Below are 23,583 nucleotides of genomic sequence, written 5' to 3'. Positions count from 1 at the left end.
GCCCAATGGGTTTTCTAGATTTTTTTCTGGATTAGTTGGCAAACTAGGGCATGCAGCAAACCAGGCTATGGGAAGTCACACGCGCCCCAGATACAAGGGAGCTGGGCAGCAACATGCAACTCCATTCTACAGTGGTCACAAAAGAGGGGATATTTTATAGCTTCACATTCATTTTGAAATATCCCCTCATTTTTGTGAGCAGTATAAAAAGTCCTAAGAAGGCCCAGGAAATTGGAGAATTTTCTTTCTAAAATATCATCAAACTGTTTACTTGTGGAAAGTTGAAATGTGAACATTTATCTGTATTTTTCGATGTAGTTTTTCACCAAATGCACTCACACTAAGAACATGAGCAGCCTGGTTCCACTTTAACCCTGAAAGTTACCAAGGGGCGTTTACATGAAAATGCCCAGGTTGTCACCCTTGTCACATAGTTTTAACCCTTCACTCTCCCCCTCTCTCTCTTCTCTTTCAAGGTTGGAGGCACAAATTGTCTGTCAAACTCCATGGAAACAACGTCACGCAAGGGAGCATATTCGTCCGTGTCGGTGGGACGACTGGGAAGACAGAGGAGTTCGGGGTGGCCAGGTAGGTGAGGACATGGCGCGGGGCGGTCTGGGAGCGGGCGCCCGGGGGGACTGGCTCAGTGAGCAATCCCAGCGGGTCTTCATCTATATAATGCCACAGGCCGTCCTGTTATACTTGACCTGCCTTTTTACTTCGTGTTTCCCAGCCAGCAAATAGAGATCATAACAAATATTGTCTCCGCAGCTCAAGCTACAAACAGGAAATCGTTACATGAAAGTATAGCTCTAGATAAGAAAGCAGCTGGGGAAAAGTTGATGGGAGATACATAGTCCTCATGTTAGCCAGTCCTTTTCATAGCATAAAAGTTGGCCCATATTTTTATTTGTGTCAGTTTCAAATGACTTATCAAATAAAACATGTGTATCAATTGCCAGATCTCTCGTTAGCTGCCTCGGTGGCACCCAGAGATATGTGACATGTGCTGGAACAGTCAAAGGTACAAATAATTCAGTGGAGACATTCACTGCGTATCTGGGGCTAAAGTACAGATGCCTTTTATCTCAAGTTTTCCTTAATCTGTTCTTTGACCAGGACTCGAGTGTCACATATTTCACGCTCATTGTTTTATTCTATAATCATGTAGAATCTGTTCAGTAGCCCAGACCCTTTCGCAGACTGATGAATGGATGCAATGTGTTGCCTCTTTGATGTTCATCGTGTTCAACTATTGGGCAGAGAGGCATGAAAAGCAGAGATTTTGTGGTTATTGTGTCACTTGAAGGAGACATTGGGTTCATCACTGTGGCACAGTTCGTCCACGTTGACTTGCCTTGGCACAGCTACCCGTAACTGCGGGTCCAGCCAGGGAGAGGCATTGTCTGTGTTAGTGCACAGGCCCCACCCGTCTAGCCAGGTCTCCACGGTGTGGCGACTTCTTCTTCAGCTCATCCAGGGTTCCCTGACTGCACCTCCCAGCTCTGCATAGATCCCACCCTTTCCTCCTATCCCCGTCTTCACCCGTGCTGTTCCTTTGTTCCAATACCCTTCCCTGTCTCAGCGTCTCATTCCTCCCCATTCTTCATGTCTCTGGGAGCCCTCTGCGCAGCCGTGTGCCTGTGACTCCGAGGCTCACCACACGGCACCCGAGGCTGCCCAAAGGCAGACGGGGCAGACGGGGATGAACATGCAGTTCTGCCCCTCTCAGGGTCAGTGAGCATGCTTTGACATTTCTGTACTTCTAATGTGTAAAGAAGCTGTCTGTCCTGTTGTGAGGCAGTTGCCCTGTCCTGCTTTAAGAATTATTCAGCATCTCTGGTTCACACTAGATGTCTCATCTTCAAATGAAGTCATCTCAGTGAATTAGTATGCTGGCCTATGCCTCATCTGCAGTCAAGTTTCAAGTCTGGCTTCACCGTAGGTTACATTTTAATTATTTGAGCTTCCAGTGGCGATGTCAGGAAGGGCTGCCCTGTGTGTGCCTAGGGAAGGCAGCTCGGGGAGCAACAGGGACGTTACCCATAGGAACTTGGAAGGGAAGTTGCCTTCTGGTAATTAAATCAGTTAGTTCTACATCTAATGCAATAAAACAGGCTCTTGGAATAGCAACATTGTTCATTCATTCAATAAACATTTAAATGCCTACCATGTGCCAGAAATCATTCTAATTGCCAGGGATATAGACACAGGTCCTACTTGCATGGTGCTCATCCCCAGTTAGAGGAAACAGACAATAACTTAACAAAGAAATAGGGAAATAGCAGGAGTAAGGGAATCGCTAACGTTGGCTTGGATAAAACGTGCTGTATGCGTCAGATAATCCTCTCCACTCCACTCTTGTGCCAGTCCCACCAAAACAGCTGTGATTACCCAGTTCTTTTTATCAAGACAAAAAAGATACAGGGAAAGAATAGGAGAATATTCTGGTTAATAAAAGGAGGCATTTCCCCATTGTGAACTGATCAACAGTCTTCTAGTTTATAAATCAGTTTGGGCTGAATTAATCCACAATTGACAGAATCATCATTTCCTGGTGCCAATAAAATCTGGTTTCCGATATGACAGCCAAGACCCGATCAGTCATTAGGGAGAACTCATCAAGATGATGCCTCTCTAGGCATTCCCCCAAAATCAACGAGTGAAGCTGCCCATTTACCTCACCCTTCTCTCAAGCTTCGGAACCATGCTATTCTGAGAATGCTGACCAATAGGAACAGAGAGAATAAATATCCTACAAGCAGATGCCGCAGCAAATGCAACTTTCTCTCCCATACCACACACGCAGATGCCTCTTCCTTCGGCATGGTGAATGCTCAGTGCAAGATTCTGAGTCTTGTTTTTCTGTTTACAGTGGAACACTTAAGCCAGGCATGACTTATACAAAATTAGTTGATGCAGAAGTGAATGTTGGCAACATCACAAGTATTGAGTTTATTTGGAAGGCACATTCGTTTGGATGTTCTCAGAATAAGCTGGGAGCAGAAATGGTGGTAGACAGTTCTGGAAAATACGAATACGAGTAAGTATGACCTTTCCCTTCTCATTTTCAAACACGTTTACATTCTTATAAATGATATTTAAAACCCATGTAGAATTTAAAATTTGCAACTAGTACAAAAATTTGTACATCTTGAAGTTTTGCAATGAAAAAACGAAACATGATTTAAGAAACCAATACCGTATTTGTAAAAGTGTTTACAAAATAATAATTACTCATTTATTAAATGGTCTAAAAATGTCTCCCTCCCCCCCCCCCCCGAATTATATTAACATCCTTTTTTCCCCCTTTAAATTTTTCAGATCTACCTTCTGTAGCCAGGACATGAAGGGACCTAATATCGCCCAGATCCTGACACCATGCTAAACCCACATACAGCCTTAGTGGATTTATTTAATGGGAATGTGAAGAATATCTCCTTGTGATCGGTAATCGGACTAAACTCGGCCTTTGTAAATGAGCTAGACAAGCACAGTTGTTGTTGTTTTTCTGTATAGGCTGTTTTTCTCATTGATAAACTTGTATATGTGCCTTAGAAACAGACTGACTCCTAGGACAGAGTGTGGAGCTGTGACCGGTAGGAATCTGGAGATCCATGACAAAACAGCTGTGCTGGGATTTCCCTGACTGAGAGGAGGTGACGCGACAGGGTGGCGTGGTCACCTCCCTGGGCACCAGGGAGGCTCGGGTTGAGTGACATATGTGTTGAGTATTTCCTGGTAGAATAATCATTGTTCTAAAATGATTTACAGAATGTTTATTTATTATGTTGTTAATCCTCTCTGAGACATATTATGGCTATCGTTCATGGTATATAGATTATAACCCTGTGGGTTGATATGTCTATCTAGTAACAATGAAAACTGATGGGAGTCCATTAGAATTTCCAGGGTTTTCCTTGGTCTTCACGGTCTGTGTGAGATTTTAGAGAGAGATTCTGGGACTTCTGTACATTGTGTGCATCACTTAGCAATGGGCTCTGAATCTACTTCTTCAAGAACGCTCCTGATACAAGAGAAGTATTCACCTCCCTAGGCTTGGAAGGCCCTAGTACAAATTATTTAGCCTGAAGGCAGCATTTCATTTGTAAAGCACTTGACTAACCCTTTGTGTTTGCAATAACAATATTGTCATATTTAAATGTGTCAGTTGTGTTTTTCCTTTTATTTTGCTTCAATTTCTTCTAATTCGGTTTGTCCTTCTCCAGTGAGAATGGAAGATGAATGTTTTCATTCCTCTGCTTTCTGTCACTGGGCTCAGTGTTTGCTCACAGCGCTGGGCCGTAAACATTGCTGGAAATAAATAGTGACAGATACTCTGCAGTAGGTTTCCTGAGTCTCCTTGGTGCCTGGCTGCCAGCGGAACCTTCAGAAGAGACCCGTGGGTGGACAGAAACTTGAGTAATGGCAGAAGGTAGAGGCCAAAGTGGGTGGCTGTTTACCGCTGTGCAAGTAGGAGATAGAGGATTGATTGATGGAAGGAGGGAAGGAGGTGGGACATATTTGGCGTGACCTGGCTGAATGTCCTTCCCTAATGGGCCTATCAACCGCAAGTCTAGTCCAGCCCGGGAGCAGGGTGGCCATGAGCACCCCCAGTGGCAGGGGTGGGTCCTACTGTGTTGCAGCCCCTGCGTTATATAGGAAGCTGGTCAGGGAGTTGGCTTCCAAGTTCCTACAGGTTGGGGAGGAGGGAGATGAGGGGAGGAGCCTTACTGTGTGAGCCACAGTCCTGAGCTTGCACTGCTCTCTGCTTGGCTTGTCGTTCTTTTGGGAAGGGGATCACCCAGCAGGAGGAAGAGTTATGAATCAGGATGTGGCATTAGGCTCCGTGAGACCTGGCCAGTCTTCTTGCCCAGAAAGTCTCTTGGCCAACTGTTTCTAAGCTTGAAAAGACAAATGGGAGTTAATTTCTGAGAAATCTATTTTAATAAAATATAGGCTTTCTGCCCCATAGTTCTTAATATCTTTCCCCCCCCTTTTTTTTTCATTGTGAAGACGACAAAGAGTGCATGGCCCTGTAGGCAGAGGGATTCTGAGAGGTCAAGGAGGCAACATTATCATCTGTGTGTGGTGTTACGTAGGAAAGCTCTAAACAAATGCTTCTTTTCTCTGTCTGCCCTGGATTGTCGTAGCCTGGGACTGGGGCCTGCAGATGTCAGGGAGAATCTGCTCGGAAGTTCTTCTGCTTCTTGAGTGAACTGCCATTCATGCTGAGAAGTGACTTCCAATCCGATCAGCTCCTTCCTTCCCCCACTGCCATTCACTCACACTCCTGCCTTGACTTTAGTGTTTATTCACCTCCGATCCTGAATCTCCTACTTTATTCAGAAAATTGTAGTCATCAAGAGAGTAGGCCCTGGCCGGTTGGCTCAGCGGTAGAGCGTCGGCCTGGCACGTGGGGGACCCGGGTTCGATTCCCGGCCAGGGCACATAGGAGAAGCGCCCATTTGCTTCTCCACCCCCCACCCCCTCCTTCCTCTCTGTCTCTCTCTTTCCCTCCCGCAGCCAAGGCTCCATTGGAGCAAAGATGGCCTGGGCGCTGGGGGTGGCTCCTTGGCCTCTGCTCCAGGCGCTAGAGTGGCTCTGGTCGCGCAGAGCGACCCCCCCCCCCCAGGGGCAGAGCATCGCCCCCTGGTGGGCAGAGTGTCGCCCCTGGTGGGCGTGCCGGGTGGATCCCGTCGGGCGCATGCGGGAGTCTGACTGTCTCTCCCCGTTTCCAGCTTCAGAAAAATACAAAAAAAAAAAAATAAAAAATAAAAAGAGAGAGTACATCCCTCCTCATTTTGATTCAAACATACCAAGTACCTACCTCCGCATCTGCCGACCTGCTCCCCTTCTGCTACAGCCGCCCCTTCTCCTGTCCAAGGCCAGTGCCTGCCGGCCTGACCATGGGCTCTCACCCTCTCCTCCTTTCTTGGGACCCTTATCCTATTGGTTACATTTCTCTCTTTTGTATATTCAAGTTCTCATTGCATCTGATTTTTAAAAATCTAAATCTCTCCCATTTGGGAAAAAAAAAAATCAATGTCAACCCTAAATTCACCTCTCCTCCCATCTGCCCTCAGAACAACTCTCACCAGGATTCCTATGACTACCCGTCCCTAAGCTGACTGGGAGGTTTTACTCACTGATTCATCCCAGAGCAGAATTCAACACTGTCAAGTCCCTCCTGCTCTTCTTTTTAAAATTAAAAAAAAAATTTTTTTAATTAAGAAATATTTTCTTTCTACTTTTTTCCTCTAAATGAGAGGAAGGAAGATAGTGAGACAGACTCCTGCAGGTTCCGCAACTGGGTTCCAACCGGCAACCCCACCTGGGGCCATTGCTCTGCTCACCTGGGGCCATTCTTGCAACTGAGCTATTTTTAGCACCTGAGGCAGAGGCTCCACAATGCCTTCTTCAGTGCCCGGAGCCAATGTGCTCAAAACAGTCGATCTACTCACTGCTATGGGAGGGGAAGAGAGAGAAAGAGAAGGGGGAGAGAGAGGGTTGGAAAAGCAGATGATCACATGTCCTGTGTGCCCTGACCAGGAATCGAACACGGGACATCCACATGCAGAGCTGATGCTCAACCCTAAGCCAACTGGCCAGGGCCTTTTTCTACTTTTTATAGTAGAAAATTTCAAATATTCTCAGGAGCAGGAAAATTGGTTTAAAATAACCCCCAGCCCTGGCCGGTTGGCTCAGCAGTAGAGCGTCGGCCTGGCGTGCAGGAGTCCCAGGTTTGATTCCCGGCCAGGGCACACAGGAGAAGCGCCCATCTGCTTCTCCACCCCTCCCCCTCTCCTTCCTCTCTGTCTCTCTCTTTCCCTCCCGCAGCCGAGGCTCCATTGGAGCAAAGATGGCCCGGGCGCTGGGGATGGCTCTGTGGCCTCTGCCTCAGGTGCTAGAGTGGCTCTGGATGCAACAGAGCGACCCCCAGAGGGGCAGAACATCGCCCCCTGGTGGGCATGCCGGGTGGATCCCGGTCAGGCGCATGCGGGAGTCTGTCTGACTGCCTCCCCGTTTCCAGCTTCGGAAAAATGAAAAAACAAACAAACAAACAAAAAAAACCCCCAGAGACCTGTCAGCCAGTTTAACAATGTTCATATTTTGTCAATTCTATCTGATGAATGTCTACACAAACACACACTGCTATTTTGTTGTGTTTGTTCGTTTTGGTAGGGTATTTCACAGAAAATCCTAGACGTATTACTCTCTCCCATTTACTCTTTCGTGTGTATCTCTGAACCACAAATGTGTCTAACATAACAAAATATCCATTTATAAAAACTAATAATAATAATGTTTAAATAAATTCAAGGTTATCTGCAAAAGTTAGCAAAAATTCCTTCATATCACCTTATGTTCAGATTGCATTCCCATTTCCCAGATCGTCTGACAAATGCCCTTTTGCTGTGTGTTTGTTTCACTCGGGATCCGAGCATGACCCACACATTGCCTTTGAGGGACTTGTCGCTAAATCTCTCTTCATTTATAACAGTTCCCCTCCCCCTTATTCCACACTGAATTGTTGAATAAAGCAGGTCACTGTCCTATTAAACTTCTCACTTTGAACTGGTGGGATCCCCTGGTATCATTTAGCGTTTTCCCCTCTCCTGTATGTTTCCTGTAAAGCAGTGCTTAGGCGGAGGGATTTGATGAGATCCAGGGTCCTCTCCGCTAGGCAGTGGGGAATGACCATCCGCCTGCTGGCCTCTGGACGGGCAATTTCTACACCACCCTTACAGCTCTCCAGTTAATCGCTCACATTTTTTTTAATTTAAAGAATTATGTATGCAGTTAGCAGTTTATAAATCTGAAAGGACGGTGCCAATTAGAGCTGTAGGTAAACTAGACTATAGGATGGCTTGGAGTCTAGTTGTTAAGTGGCAGGTGGAGAGGAGAAAGGTGCCTAGATGAAGATTTAAAAGGGTCTGCATTCTGGGGGGGACTGGAGGGTGGGGGCGAGGGCTTGTTAGAGATCCAGTTACGGACAAGGCATTGGATTCTGTGCCGTGCCTACGGCTGGAGGTGGTGGATAATACCCAGAGGCGGATTAAGGCCTGTTGAGGCCCTGGGCACAGAAGAAAATATTGGACCCCTTAAAAAATTAGAGAGAGACAGGGAAAATAAAAATACATGTTAACCATATTTTTAAATAAATAAAAAATATTATGTACGATTAATGATAAATTGCACATATGAAACCAAATTTGCTGTCATTAGAAAAAAAGTGTGAAGTTGAGGTTCGGCGGGGCTGTTCAGAAGTCGGGGCCCAGGGTGTGCACCTGGTGCGCCTGCCATTAAATCCGCGTCTGATAATACCTTTGCTCCAGTTGGAGCTCAGGGCAGTTCAGACGCCTGGGTGAACTGGGTGACTGTTTCCCCGGGCTCTTCAGATCAGAGTAAATAATAGAAATTACCCTGCTTCATAAAGCCCTCAGCTTTTGTTGACTCTGCAACTCTCCGGAACAAGCAGAGAGCCTCAGGAACAGAAATAATTTATGCCAAGTTATTGTTTCCCAGCCTTTCCCAACCTAAGCTCACGTTAGAGAAACAGAAAAATCGCATGTCCCTCCTGGGTTTTGCTCCCCCGCTTGGGAAAAATCAATCTTTTGTATATACCCTCTGGCCCAAAAGATTTTGTAAATCTTTACTTTCTGTAGATTGTGGTAATAAAAATGATAGGTGTGCTTTGTGTTTTGTTATTTTTTCCCCCTCCAAATGCACACTGATGTTGTAATACCAGATGGGCTTTTAAAATTTTTTACGCATGCCTCTCTAAGAGTCCCGCTTGGGATGATTTAAGTCTTCTACTTGGAAGAGCGGAGTCTCCCAGCGAGCTCTGATTCCACTGGGAGGCGAATGTGTCCATAGTCTGAGCCAAAGAGTTCTAGCAAATGTTTTCTTCTTTACACAGCCTATTTTCTACGTTTGCGTTTTGCAAACATTTAGCCTTTCCATGGGCGTCTCTTTTTCTTTTCTTTTCATAGGCTTTTTCATTCATTCAACAATTGTTGACTGAGTTCTGCTTGGGCACCAGGCATTGTGGTGGATCAGGAGGTTATACGGAAATCCAGGCCTGGAGAGAGTCCCTGCTCTTGAGGTTTGCGCAGTAAGGAGGAGGATAGGGGAAGGAAATCGTTGATTATAGCATGTCACCTCAAGACAGGCAGTAGTAACAGGCACAGGGATGACAGCGGCAGAGGAAGACACCAGTTTATATGACCACTACTTCCCCTGCCTTCACCCTCTGCTCATTGACCTCCTGTAGAAGCAAGAACGGCAGAGGGAGAACCCAGTAGGTTTTCGTTTCTGAACTCTGTGGTTACCACACCTATTGCTTTAAGTGCTCCTGTTTGGAAACTCGGTGTTCTTTCTATTCCAGTAGCTGTGGTCCTGGAGGAACAGAACTGACATTGCACTCATCCGTACACACAGACGTCTACCCATCAAACTCTACTGACCATCAACTGTAGCCAGAGGAGCAGTAATCACATTGCGGGTCCCAGGAACTGGGCAAAGACCGTGCCCACTAGATTTAGGATGATGCCAACCAGAGCCTGACTCAGTCACTCACCTTGGGCTGTCCCTGGCACGTCTGGTGGTCTTAACTGAGTCCACCACAGAACAATGCATGTTGATCTTGAAGACAGATGCAGTTACCAAACTTGAACCCATTGTTCAGGAATCACCACACTAGTGACAGTTAAAGCAACTTAGGCTAGGGATGTGGGAGAGTACGTGGAGGAACGCGAGAATGCCACTTATGATGAGTGAAGGAAACTGTTATTTCCTGGCTCAGCTTACAGAACACGTGGGCAGCAGGCGAAGCCGCTGTTCATTTCTAGGAGACCACACTCTCAAACTCTTAGTGTAAATAAGAACTCAATGCAAATCGCAATACCACATGCACGTGTCAGAAAAGGGAAATGTTAGTGATTTCCTCTGGCTCAGAAATGAAAAGGCAAGTGGATTTATGGCTTCCAGAGGGCGGAAAGGAAATTTCAATCTCATTCCCACAACCAAACGTGCTTAAGTCAGCCAAAGAGAATGGGACCTTTTACAGGATGAGGGTTACTCTCACAGACTGTTACATCAATCTCACACCCAGGTGTTTTGCTAACAATGTTTTCATTATGCACAAGGCCATTTGCTTTTTCTCGGAAGCTGCAGGGGAAAGGCAAGGTTTTTTTCTGACTTATTTCTAGAGGTTTCTTTCACCAGCACTGTCAAAGGCCCATGGATTTTCTTTGCTGCTTCTTTTTATTTATTTTTTACCTTTTTAGTCTTTTGTTGAGTTTATTGGGGTGACATTGGTTCATATGATTATATAGGTTTCAAGTGTGAAATTCTATAGTATATCATCCATATATTATATTGTGTTCAACACCCAGAGTCAAGTCTCCTTCTGTCACCACGTGTCCCCTGTAGCCTCTTCTACCTCCCCACCCACTTCCCCTCTGTAATCACCATACTGTTGTCTCTAAGATATTTTTGCTTAATCTCTTCACCTTTTCCACCCAGCCCTCCAGCCGCCCTCCCCTCTGACAGCTGTAAGTCTGTTCTCTATCTATGAGTCTGTTTCTATTTTGTTTGCTTATTTATTTTGTTCATTAGATCCCACATAAAAATAAAATCGTATGGTATTTGTCTTCCTCTGACTGGCTTATTTCACTTAACATAACACTCTCCAGGGATTTTCAAAGCCAGAAACTGTAATCCTAATGGTTATCACAAACAGAGGCCAAGGAAGTCAAAACACACAACTTGGACAAAGCAAAATGCAGAAGACAAATGAAAGATATATACACATACTATTTTGTACCAACCATACAGAGATTTTCTGAAATCTCAGGAACAGAAGGTTCTTTTTTAATTGCTACACTGTTTTAAACCAAAGGTAGTAAAAGAGCATGGAACTGTGAATTCAAGGATCTGAAGTCTGGCCCTGATTCAGAATCAATTAATGGAGTGACCTTGGGCAAATAATTCTTCCCCTTTGAACTTCAATGTGTTCACTTAGAAAACAAAGATAATATTTACGGCTTCTGGGGTGGCTTTCCCATTCTTGAATCTTCTGGCTTATTAGGTGAGGATATGTGTACATGAATGAGTGGATAGATGTGTAAGTCTAAATCAAAAATAAAATTTGGATTTTCTTGTGTGGTAATAATTCTCCCCAACTATTTAAAGCTATAGTTAGGTATTTATGTGTTTGTATGATGGACACTGATTGTACCTAATCAATTTATGTTCCCTGAAATTTGATTTGTCTTTTTACTGTGGAAAGCCTGATTACTTTGAGTTCAAAATATGGGGTGGCGTAAAAGTAGGTTTATCATTGTGAGTGTGTGAAACACAGAGTTTATTCTTGTATTATTTATTAATTATTGTATTATTTTTCATTCAAACAATTGTAAACCTACTTTTGCTCAAGCAAGTATTTATTAAGGCTCCCTCTAGTAGAAGAATGAACATATTGTGTTGTTCTTGGTGAGAATAATGAACAAACCACTGTACAACATCATCTGCATTTTTATTGAATCAAACTTCTAGGCTACACGCAGTGAAATTTTTAGTTCTCAAGATCTCACTCTGGCTGAAATTCTGGTTGGGAACCAGTCTTGAAACTCAGTAATAACAACACGTATGAAGGTGGAAAATCATTTTTTAAAAACCTCTCCTGAAAAGTGATTGTTGCTCTTGGAGTCCCAGTGCACATCGGGCTGAGTAAAATACAAAGCACATTTTACTGTGTTCATCCAGTTCCTGAATTGCAATCAGTATAGAAAGAGAAAGCCCTGGGTCCCTGGACAAGGTGCTGGCTCACGGTGAATTTCCCCAGCACCTGGTTCAGGGGCAGGGACTGGACCCGCGGGACAGGGAAGGGGAGCGCCAGCTCTCGTAGGGATGCTCTGGCCTCGCAGAGTACGTAGGGCGTGGGAGCAGGCGGGGCAGACATGGATGTTCTTCCGGTATCTGTCATCAGGTTCTATAAGAATACAGGTCTCACTCACTACGCCTCTTTTGATGTAATTGCTATTGGTGTTGTAATCAATAAAGATATTCCTCTCCAGAGATTGAACTTCTTCTTAATTGAACAGCAACCAACAGCATGTGAGGAAGCATTTCAGCTACATCTACAAACCAATTGAATATAATTAACTGGTCTGTTTTGTTTTTAAAAACTGACAAAAGCTTTTAAGTCAAGCAACAAAGTTTGACTAAAAAGAATCTCACCAGTTATTGATTTTAACCTGAATATATCAATACACCAAAGCATCCAAAATATCACATTGGTGGTCCAGAGAGTGTTATGAGTAAACAAAAAGCTAGAAAGAGATATGGTAACTTGAATGTCATGGGGTTAAATAATTACCTTGATTAGTATTTTATAAGGCTACATGTGATGTAAGTTTCTGTAACAACTCTTCCTATTAAATTTCGACCACTCCTCATAGCCAAGGACAATAGATAGTTCTATGACAACTGATTTAACAGTTTGATGCATTTCCAGCCTTATATAACTACGGGAGAAATCACGTGACTGATGAATCTCTGAGACTTCCTGTACGACTGGGGCAAAGCCCTACCATCCCCTCGTAGTTCCTGTCATTAGAGTGACCTGTTTGCAGAAGTTTCTACATCTCTAATCCTGACACTTTATGTTCTCTCCTTCTTTTGTTCACAATATGGACAACAGGTTGGGCTCCTGCACAGCTGGGAATGAAAGAAGGGAGATCAATGGGACCAGTGGGTGAATCACAGGCTGGTAAAGAGAGTGAAAACTGGAAATCCACACTAAACATACACAGAGTAACCCAGACCGCCATGTGGAGAGGAAACCCCTAGGAGAGCGGCTGCCCCAGTTCACCTTCATTTCACTTATTTTTTGGTGTGTGTGTTTTTCTGAAGCTGGAAATGGGGAGACAGTCAGACAGACTCCCGCATGCACCCGACCGGGATCCACCCGGCACGCCCACCAGGGGGCAATGCTCTGCCCATCCGGGGCGTCGCTCTGTTGCGACCAGAGCCATTCTAGCACCCGAGGCAGAGGCCACAGGGCCATCCCCAGCACCCGGGCCATCTTTTGCTCCAATGGAGCCTCGGCTGCGGGAGGGGAAGAGAGAGACAGAGAGGAAGGAGAGGGGGAGGGGTGGAGAAGCAGATGGGTGCTTCTCCTCTGTGCCCTGGCCGGGAATCGAACCCAGGACTTCCGCACGCCAGGCCGACGCTCTACCACTGAGCCAACCGGCCAGGGCCAATGCATTATTTTCAAAGTAAACACACCCATGTTAATTTAAAGAACAAATCTTAGTGGCATCACATAAATCTCCTTTGTGACCCCTCTGCTCACTCAAAAGTAACCACTCTTCTGATTGCTTTTAGCACGGGTTTGTGTTGCTTGTTTTTTCAAAACTGGACATAAATGGACTCATATCATATTTATTCGTTCTTAGTTTGCCCAACATTATGTCTGTAAGATTGTTTCAAAAAAGTAATAGTTTGATCATTTTGATTGCTGTATATAATTCTTTTGCATGACAGCTTATTTATCCGTTTTAGAGTTGAGGGCACTTAGGTTTTTCCAGTCCTCTTGGTAGAAACATTCCAGCTGACGTATGAAAGGGGAATGATACAATTAGCAGAGGATAATTTTTATGCCCTAACACATTAAAGTATCGAGGCAATGCTTAGCAATGGCTGCTGAAATAATAAAGAGAGAGGCCGCCAGATGTCTGGAGACCAGAGTCCAGGACGCCTAAGTGGCGTTGCTCTGTGGAATACCCAGACAGCAGCTCTGATAAATAGCTTGTAGACTCAGATTCCCCCTAGTAGATTTTATCACTGTTCCCCAAATTTGTGTGTACATCTGTGTCATCATAGGATTTTTTTAAAAAACCAAACCTTAAATATTGTCCCTGAGCACATGATCCAAAAATATCTTGGTTGAACACTTAATTTAATAAAGTTCCACAGCTATTTCTGTTGTTAAGTCAGGCACGACACTGATTTGGGTCATTTAAAAGTCCCCAAAGCCTCACTCAGTCTCCTGCATAGAGCAGGCTGTAGGCAGGTGAAACCTTGAGGTTCTCAGAGAACCCACCAAAAGGTTAATGTCAAGCATTGCTCCGCCTCCTGCTGGCGCCTTAAATTCCACCATCAGCACTTACAGCATTCAGCTTTTTACTGTCAACACAACCAACGAAAGATGGAAATGGAAAATACAGGGCCGGTAGCCATTTTTCACTGCCAACCCATAAGCCCAACTACAAATTCATCACCATCCTCTTTCCCGGTGAGATCAGAGGTGACCTCAGACTCCTTCACACTCTGATACTCCAGGACGTCACTCCGGTTAATTATTGTTGACACACAAATCAGAAACGATTTGGCGTCTTTGGCTCGAGACGTGACTGTTATCTCCTGTGCACTCTGAGTAGCCAGAAAAACACCCCTTGTTTGCATCGTGCATGTGAGGGGATGAGGGAGAAGATGACAAAGTGGGAGAAATCATGGGCACATCACGTGTCCGAGGCTGGGAGTGGTGACGCAGGTGACGCGCTCATTGCTGCACCAAGAACCTACAGATGTGACCAGATCCAAGTCCCAGGCTGGGTGGCAGGGTCAAAAGGAGGAAATCCAAAGGGGACAATAGCTAGAGAGAAAGGAGGGGTGGAGGCCGGGGAAAGGGGGCCAAGGGGGCATGCGGTGTGGAGAGGTTGTCATGTCGAGTGGGACACCTGAAACCATGTCAACACAATAAATTAAAAAAAAAATTTTTTTTAAAAGAAGAACTCCAGACCTGGTCCTATCCCCCTGGCATTCCTGCCCCGCCCATCAGAGGGGTTCTGTCGAGGGTATGGATAAGGTTTGGCAGTCTCGGAGGGATGAGCGATGGAAACCATTCTGTTCACATACATCGGACAAATATGAAAGGTAACATTTGCTATGATTTCCACTGAACTCTTACTTTCTTCTTAATACTTCTAGCATATGCAGCGAGGGTGGGACGAATCCTTCGGCCTCAACAAACATTTAAACCTCACAGGAGCGAGTCTGTGCTGAAACACTGCTTGGTCTCCAAGCTTATAATCCTTCCCATTGCTCGACAGTTCTCCCTCCACCCGCTCTGCTCCCCACAGCTGCACCCACTAGGCACGTTATTTTAGAGGAAAGAAGAAACCTCCTTTGCATCCTCAGCTTAACATGTTCAGAATGGCTGGATTCTCAGACATTCTTCCTTCTCTCTGTCAAAATACCAACTGATGTGTACACACACTGCTTCCATGTGTCCCTGTACGTCGGGGTGTCTGTAAAGATACCTGCCGACTGTCCTAGTTTCTCTAGGTAGGCAATGCAATTGAACACTATGCCATTGTCATTATATGTGATTATACTGTTTCATTCTGATGGGTTATGAAAGTACACACCAGAACCTCTTGGCGAGGTATAAAAACCCCAACATGCCGGCCTCCCTCCAGCCCAATGACCTCATTTTCGCAGGGAGTGGGTCCCAGACATCAGTATTCTCTGTAAAGACTGCCAGGTAATTCCCATGTGCAGCCAAGGTTGAGAGACAAAGGTCGATCACAGACGTATCTTAGGTAGGGAACGAAAGGAAGAATTCGGCACAAATCATTGGCTTAGATGTTTTTGTTTTTTCATCACAGCTGACAACAATCAAGCTACCTTCACTGGTTCCGAGGAATTTTACTGCTTTTTTGATGCCTTTACTAAGTAAGTACTAGAGGCATTTGGGAAGTCTTGTGATTACCATTCTGGGGCTCTAGGACGCAGTCTAGTTTTATGTTAACTGCAGCTGGTCTTTGAGATACTGGGCAGGGCGGCCCCTTTCTTCTGCCTGCTCCTCCCCGGAAGTCCTGAACACAGGTATATTCGGACACCTGAATAGCCAGCTACACAGACAAAGAATACTTAAAGGATGAGAACAAACCGGCGCAGGAATGCTGGGCTGCAGGAGAGTCTCAAAGGGCAACGTTTTGTGCCCAGGAGGGAGTCCTGTGCAGACACCCACTTAGCATCCAGAGAGGGAGCCTGGGGCCCCCGGCAGCACTGGGCAGATCTACCCTGGGATTTGGGGTTGCCCTTGACCTCAGGCTGCCCGGAAATCACGATTCCCATCGGCATAAGTCACAACTGTTATATTTGAGTGCTCTACCAAGTCATAAATTTTAAGGAAGTTAGGAAAAACAAATGTAAAGAGATTATTTCCCTTTTATAGAAGAGCTCATTTTAAGATATTAGGGCTATATATAAATATTATTTCTTCAGAAATATTCTTAAGTACCACCCAAACCATTAGGGATGCTCATAACCCCTTAGGAGAGTTGTTTTTTTTTTTTTTTTTTTACTTTAACTTTTAATGGACTTGAGGGGGAAATCAGTGAATAACGAAATACTGAAATACTCGAAACCGCATTTCTACTGGGAGATAAACGGCACTCTGGAGGCCTGAATAAATCATTAGAGCTAATAAAGTTTCCTGATATTGCCTCCAGTGAGTTTGCACCAGGAAGATTGAATTTGTACAGATTTACACAGTCAAATAAGGTCAGTCCATATAAAAGAATGCTGTTTATCCAGCATGTTGTCAACATAGATTTAGATTATTCATTACGTAACCACGTCGGCAGTGGGCGCCTCTTGGGGCTTTCCTATGAGACTGGAGAATGAATAGACAGTTTTCGACGCCAGTAACAGTTATTACTGCCCGAAACTGAGGCCACGGCAGGATTCATCCCCGGCTGTCTGACTCAGGAGTCTGTGCCTCCAGGACTGGCGGGCTTTTGTTTTTGTCTCTTGTCAAAATGATATCTCATTTTGATGTGCATTATTACTGTTATTATATTTTATTATTACATTTTACACACGCTTCTATATATGATTTTCACTTTTCATTATTATATATATTTTACTTTTTTGATTGGTTGATTTTAGAGAGACAGAGAGAGGAAGAGGGAGAAAGAAAAGGAGAGAGAGGGGGAAGCATTCACTTGTTGTTCCACTTAGCTGTACATTCATTGGTTGCTTCCTATATGTGCTCTGATTGGGGTTCAAACCCACAACTTTGGTGTTTTGGCACAAAGCTCTAATCAACTGAGCTAACCAGCCACGGCCTTCATTATTACATTCTATATGTGATTTTAATTTATGACTATACTGTTTGTGTACCTTGCTGTAATATCTATATGGCTTGTCTCTTTGTTATTGATTTGTTTTAAACTCTTTGTATAGAGGGATACTAATTCTTTTGTCTGCCATATATATTGCAAATATTTTCCCCAGGTTGTGGTTTGTATTTTGCCTTATTTTTTAAATGCTGTGGAGATGTTTTTAATTTTTAGGCACTGTCAGATTTGGTGTAAAAAAAAGAAGGAGGCTTGATGACATTTACATCAGATTATATTTCTGCGGCCTTTAGGCTTTACACTCTATTCGTTTTTCTATTTGTCTATTTTAGTTTCTCAGCCTTGGCGCTATTGACATTTCTGAGTCAAGTTATTGTTTAGTTGGGGCCTGATTATTATCGGGCTTGGGAGCAAGAGGCTGTTTTGTGCCCAGTAAGATGATAACAGCATCCCTGACCTCTAGCCACCTGGTGTCAGAGCACCCCGCCCTTAGTGACAATCAAAAGTCTCCAGACGCGGCCAAATGTCTTTGAAGGGCAAGATGCCAAGTTGAGACCTGGCCTATTTCATGCCCAGTACCTCATTATTTGAATGACTATGGCTTTATGGTATATTTTACTATCTGCCAGGGCAAGTTACCCTCTTTTTAAATGAGCTGACATCCTTTATGATAACACTGCTATCCTCTTCAAAACTCATCTGTATTGAGCTGGGTGTTTGTATGAATCCATTAGCCGAGCACTATAGTTTTCTTTGTGAAGACAGAGGGGCAGTGTTGCTTGGTGGTTAAGGTCACAAACTTTGGTCCAAATTCTGACTCTGCTGTGTTCTATGAATGACCTTGCAGACCTGCTGAACTTTTCAGAAGCTCAAGTTTTCAATTAAAAATATTTATAGTAATAAAAATACCTCCCTATATTTTATTTCAAGGATTGAGTGATAATGTAAAAAAAAATCCCTCACTCTTAACAAGTATTTATTATCAGTTACTATTGAAATTCCTAGATATTTTGTGTCTTATTGGTTTCTTTGTTTTTGTTTTTTTTTTCTTTTATTTTTTTGTATTTTGTTTTATTTATTTTTTGACAGAGACAGAGAGTCAGAGAGAGGGACAGATAGGGACAGACAGACAGGAAGGGAGAGAGATGAGAAGCATCAGTTCTTCGTTGCAGTATCTTAGTTTTTCATTGATGGTTTTCTCATATGTGCCTTGACTGAAGGGCTACAGCAGAGTGAGTAACCCCTTGCTCAAGCCAGCGACCTTTGGGCACAAGCCAGCGACTATGGGGTCGTGTCCATGACCCCATGTTCAAGCCAGTGACCCCTCACTCAAGTTGGATGAGCCAGCACTCAAGCCGGTGACCTCAACGTTTTGAACTTGAATCCTCTGTGTCCCAGTCTGATGCTCTATCCACTGTGCCACTGCCTGGTCAGGCTTGCCTTTTCTTTAAGATGGCATTTTAATAGTAAGTGAATATAAAATGACTCATTGTGTTTTATTGTTTCCATAAGTAGAATCTTTTATAATAATATCATTTCCAGAGAAAGGAATCTTTGATATTTGCAGCTAAATTTTATAATTGACCACCTTACAGAATTCTCTTATTGTTTTCAATGTTTTTTCATAAATATAATGATAGCATTTGGAAATAAGAGAATATTGCTCCCTCCTTCCCAGCTGGTAGGCTGTTTGTTATTGAATTGTTACATTATTTAGCACTTTCAGAACAATTTAAATTGAATAAATAACGAATACCCCTTCTTCATCTGGTACAAATGAAAATGCTTCTAGTTTTGCATTATTAGGCATTGGTTCCTGAGAAGTATATTATTATGCTGGGGACATAGCTTTTGATTCTAACTTCCTAAAGTATTTTTAAATGGCATGTTGTTACTCAACGAGTCTAAAGTTTCAGTTATGAAGATGGATATGTTCTAGAGATCTGCTGTACAACATTGTGCCTTATATATGATACACTTACAAATTCGTTAAGAGGGTAGGTCTCATCTAAAGAGTTCCTACCACACTATAATAAAATAAAAATTAAATTAAAAGAATAAATATTGAGCAAAAGGATAGACAAAGAGACCAATGGAGCCAAAGACACAGACCCATGCAAACACAGAAGTGATACATCATGGAACTGGCAGACGCAGGCTAATGAGAACAGATTGGACTTTTCAACCATGGTGCTTGCACAATTGGTGATACTCATGAAGATGGATGCCCTGCATCATACTACACTTTCAAGAAGCCAGTTCTAGGTAGATTAAAGACTTAGATGTAAAAGGGACAACTATAAAGCAATTAGAAGATAGTATCAAATATCATTATAATTCTGAGTTAAGAAGGATTTATTTTAAAAAATATATATGTATATATATATATGTGTGTATGTATATATATCATATATATATGAAAAAATATGTATTTGGTTATACTAAAATTAAGACTTTCTGTTCATGAAAAGATAACACACAGAAAGTAAAAAATCCCACAATCCCACAACTGGGAGAATATATCGCAACACATATAACTGACAAGTTATTTATATCCAGAATATGTAAGGTGCTTACAAATAAGAAACAGAAAAATAACCCAGTAAAAAAAAAAGGTCAAGAGATACATTTACAGAGGAATAAGCCAGATAAACAAAGAAAAGAAGCTCAATGTCATCGATAATCAAGGAAATGTTCATTGAAACCACCAGGCTGTCTTACTGCCAACAGATTGGCCAAAGTGTAAATGTCTGGTGTCAAGTTATTGTGAGGATGTGGAGCAGCCAGAAAGGTTAGACAGTGCTGAAGGAGATATATATTGGAATAGTTTCTTTGGAAATAATTTGACATTATTTAATAAGACTAAGAATGAGATCCCTGACACTCTATCAAGTTCAGTCTTAGATATACAGTCTAAAAAAAAAAAACCTGTCACAATTGTACAGAGTCATGTATAAGAATGTTCATAGCAACAGTTTTTGTAATACCAAAACTACATACAACCCAAATGTCAATAAACAGCAAAATGGATGAATTCATCATAGTGTAGTCATGCAATAGAATACTATACAACGATGGAAACTGAGTCAAAGCTACACACAACATGGAGGAACTTCTGAAACATAATGTGTGAAATGTAAAGAGTGAATAAAAACAAATCACAGAAGAATGCGTATGGTATGATTGCATATACATTGTTAGAAATGCAAACACATACTGTGTTTCAAACACGCAAAGTGTAACGGAAAATAGGGAGATGATGCAGGAGTTGAGATTCGTGGCCACCTCTGATGGGGAGGGAGGAGGGTGACTGGAGGAAGGTCACGCAGGGGTCAGTCCTATTCCTTCAGCTGGGTGAGAGGTTCCAGCTTGGTTGCTCATCCACTCATTCAAGAAATACTCATTTAGAGCCCTCCATGTGCCTGGGAGATGACTGTGAACAGAGAAGACATCCACCCTCTGGAGCTGACTTCTGGTGCTTAGAGATAGACAGAAATATGGCTAATTAACTGTTTGTTATACAGTGATAAATGCCAAAGACCTCACATGTGCAGCACGGAGACGAGGAAGGGTTCACACAAGAATAACTGTCACTTTCTCATGATCCTTTGTACCACGCACATATTTATATTTTCTATGTATTCTTTTGTGACAGTTCAATATTACTTTTTTGAGAAGCTATTTTAAGACTGAAGTCAGTCCCTCTCTCTGCTGTTTCCCCTATGGATTTATAAGAAGGGAAACAGGTGATCATACAATTCAAGTGTTTCCATCAGTAATTAAGGCTGGAGCACAATTATAAACAGCAAAGGCTCTGTCGTTAGGGACTCGATGTTGCCTTTTCTAAATTGCGGCCAGGACATACTGTGCAGGACTCACCTTCGTGACAAGCCCAGGCTTAGTCTTTGGCTGTGACTGAAAGATTAGCTTGACGATCACATGCCCAACTACCTTGAAGAATTAGGGTTCTGGTTCTTAGAAGTTTCTGTTCTCTGATGTTTTAACTGAGCTTTGAGATAATGAGTGCTCATTAAAATGCCACAGACAGCTGGTGTGACGAGGCCCATTGTTCAAGATATCTCCATAACTAAGCTGGTTTTATCAGCACTAGGTCTTTGCTTCATGCTCTTGCATTACAAGCAGATCACTCACCCAACCTTTTGATCATTCATTCTGCACAAAGGTCTCTGCCCTTTTATTGGTCTTGTTTTCTTTTCTTTCTGCACCTGCTGTCTTAACTGGATGCTGAATCATCTTCCTTTTAGGGACACATATACAGGACTCAATGGCACCGACTGCTTCTTTGTAATGTACCCCGAGGTTCCGCTCCTGCCCTCACAGAGCATGTGAGCTGGTAGACCGGACAGACACTGAATACAGCATACTCCCCAATTCTCAAGATCTTTTCTGATGCTTTTTCTCCCTGGATGGAATTTTCCGAGTTGAATCTCAGCCTTTTCTCTCATCATTTCACCCAGTAGCCTAGAACCTGCTCTTCCTTCATGCGTTCACCTCCTTGGGTTAGCTCGCCTTTCTTTCTGCTTTATTTGTTAAGAGAGGTAAACTGGCCAGGTGTTCGTGATTCTAAGTCAAAACAAACCCGGGTTTTGAGGATGATTGAATTATCTTGTTGGGCTAGCAGTGAATAATTATTTTTAACTCTGTGTTTCCAAATTTATTATGGGTTACACAAGCTGTTCATAGAAAAAAGGATGTGGGGGTAATTCTACGTGTTTGGCAGGCTTCCCTAAGAGGCTCTGTGGAGATGAGGCCCTTTCAACCACAAGCACGTATCTACTCAGTGGAGTAAAACAGAACCACTCTAACACAGTGACTCATTTATGCATCGATTACCCAGATTTAGAGATAAATGTTATGTGTGCATTTCTGACCTTCCCTCAATTTTAATTGATAAAAAGCTTTTCAATGATTAAAACTGGAAACCTATTCTTGGAAATATTTCTTTTCTTGACTTTTTTTTTTTTTAAGGGAACTATAGGCAAAAGGAAACATTTACCTACACAAAGTGTGTAGCCACCTGGAACTGCCTGGTGAGTTGGGAGAATGCACCCTGTTTAATTAAATATTACAAATGCTTTTTTAAGTTTAAAATTGTTCATACCTACCCAAGTATATTTAAATTAAATTTAAATATATGGTAGCTCTGAGTTATCAGGATACAATTGCAGCATCATAAATAAAAAAGCATTGCAAGTTTGACTTTATTTTGATTAGATAAAAATATAGGCATTAAGGCATTAAACACAAAAATAGTAAGTTGTCTTATTTGAAAGGTGCTCTTATTACTATCAGAGGAGCAGATGTTAATATCTTCCTCAGAGGGGAGATCTTTCCAGAATCACCACTGATGAAAATTATGTGGAAAGCATTCCAGAATGAGCTTCGTATTTATCCAGAAGGGAATTTAAGGACCTCTCCCTGCCCCAGGGTTCATGATGTTAAAGTAAAATTTGCATCTACATCTTGGCTGTTGTGAATAACGCTGCAATGAACAGGAGAGTGTTAATATCTCTTTGAGATCCTGATTTCAATTCTTTTGGTTAAATATCCAGAAATGGAATTACTGAATCATATGGTTGTTCTCTGTTTAATTTTTTGAGGACCCTCTATCTTGTTTTCCACAGCATCTTCATCATTTTACATTTCCACCAACATTCAGAAACTGAAAAAATTTCCCCCTAAGTGGTTATTACATTCCCACCAGCGATGTGTTTTCTGGTTTCTCCACATTCTTGTCAGCACTTGGTATTGTCAGCCTCTTAAATTTTAGCCGATCTAATGGGTGTAATTGTGTCTTATTGTGATCTTAATTTGCATTTCTCTGATTATGCTTATATGTTCAAGAGGATAAAGGAAATTATATTACAAAATAAACACAGAAAATCTTGACACAGAAATAATAAAGATTAAAAAGAAGCAATTGGAAATTCTAGCATGAAAACAAACTATATAAAATTTTAAACCACACAGGTGGGCTTAATAGAAGAGTGATGATGAGAGAAGAATTTAAGGGTAGATCAATAGAAATTATCCAATCTTAAAAACATGAAAAAAATACTGGAAAAAGTAGAAAGAATAGAACCTCACGAACAATATCAAAAATCTCACAGATGTATCATACTTCGAATCTCAGAAGAAAAGGAGAGAGATGGTGCAGACCAAATACTTGAAGAAATTGTGACTGAAAAATTTTCAAATTCTTTGAGAACCCTCCATATTGTTTTCTATAGCAGCTTCATCATTTTGTATTTCCACCAACATTCAGAAGCTGAACATTTTTTCCCTAAGTAGTTGTTACATTCATGCCAGAACTGTATTTTGCATTTTTTCCACATCCTTGTCAGCACTTGGTATTGTCATTCTCTTAAATTTTAGCCAATCTAATGACTGAGTGAGCTCAGCA

The 23,583-nt window shown here is 42.6% G+C and overlaps 2 protein-coding genes across 3 annotated transcripts in view; both read left to right on the top strand.

The window, feature by feature from the left end:
- Positions 1-4,123, top strand: part of PNLIPRP3 (pancreatic lipase related protein 3) — a 31,605-nt gene extending 27,482 nt beyond the window's left edge. For both annotated transcript variants that reach the window (XM_066354997.1, XM_066354998.1), the window contains 3 exons: positions 477-588; positions 2,876-3,043; positions 3,325-4,123. In XM_066354997.1, coding sequence (XP_066211094.1) covers positions 477-588; positions 2,876-3,043; positions 3,325-3,388 — 344 coding nt within the window. In that variant the 3' untranslated portion in view covers positions 3,389-4,123. The remainder of the gene's footprint in view (positions 1-476; positions 589-2,875; positions 3,044-3,324) is intronic.
- LOC136384694 (pancreatic lipase-related protein 2-like) overlaps positions 1-23,583 on the top strand; it is a 132,854-nt gene that overhangs the window by 27,647 nt on the left and 81,624 nt on the right. The window lies entirely within an intron of this gene.

Source organism: Saccopteryx leptura, chromosome 13 (assembly GCF_036850995.1).
Source record: "Saccopteryx leptura isolate mSacLep1 chromosome 13, mSacLep1_pri_phased_curated, whole genome shotgun sequence".
In the NCBI taxonomy this organism is placed as follows: Eukaryota; Metazoa; Chordata; class Mammalia; order Chiroptera; family Emballonuridae; genus Saccopteryx; species Saccopteryx leptura.
This window is presented reverse-complemented; position numbering and strand designations above follow the sequence as displayed.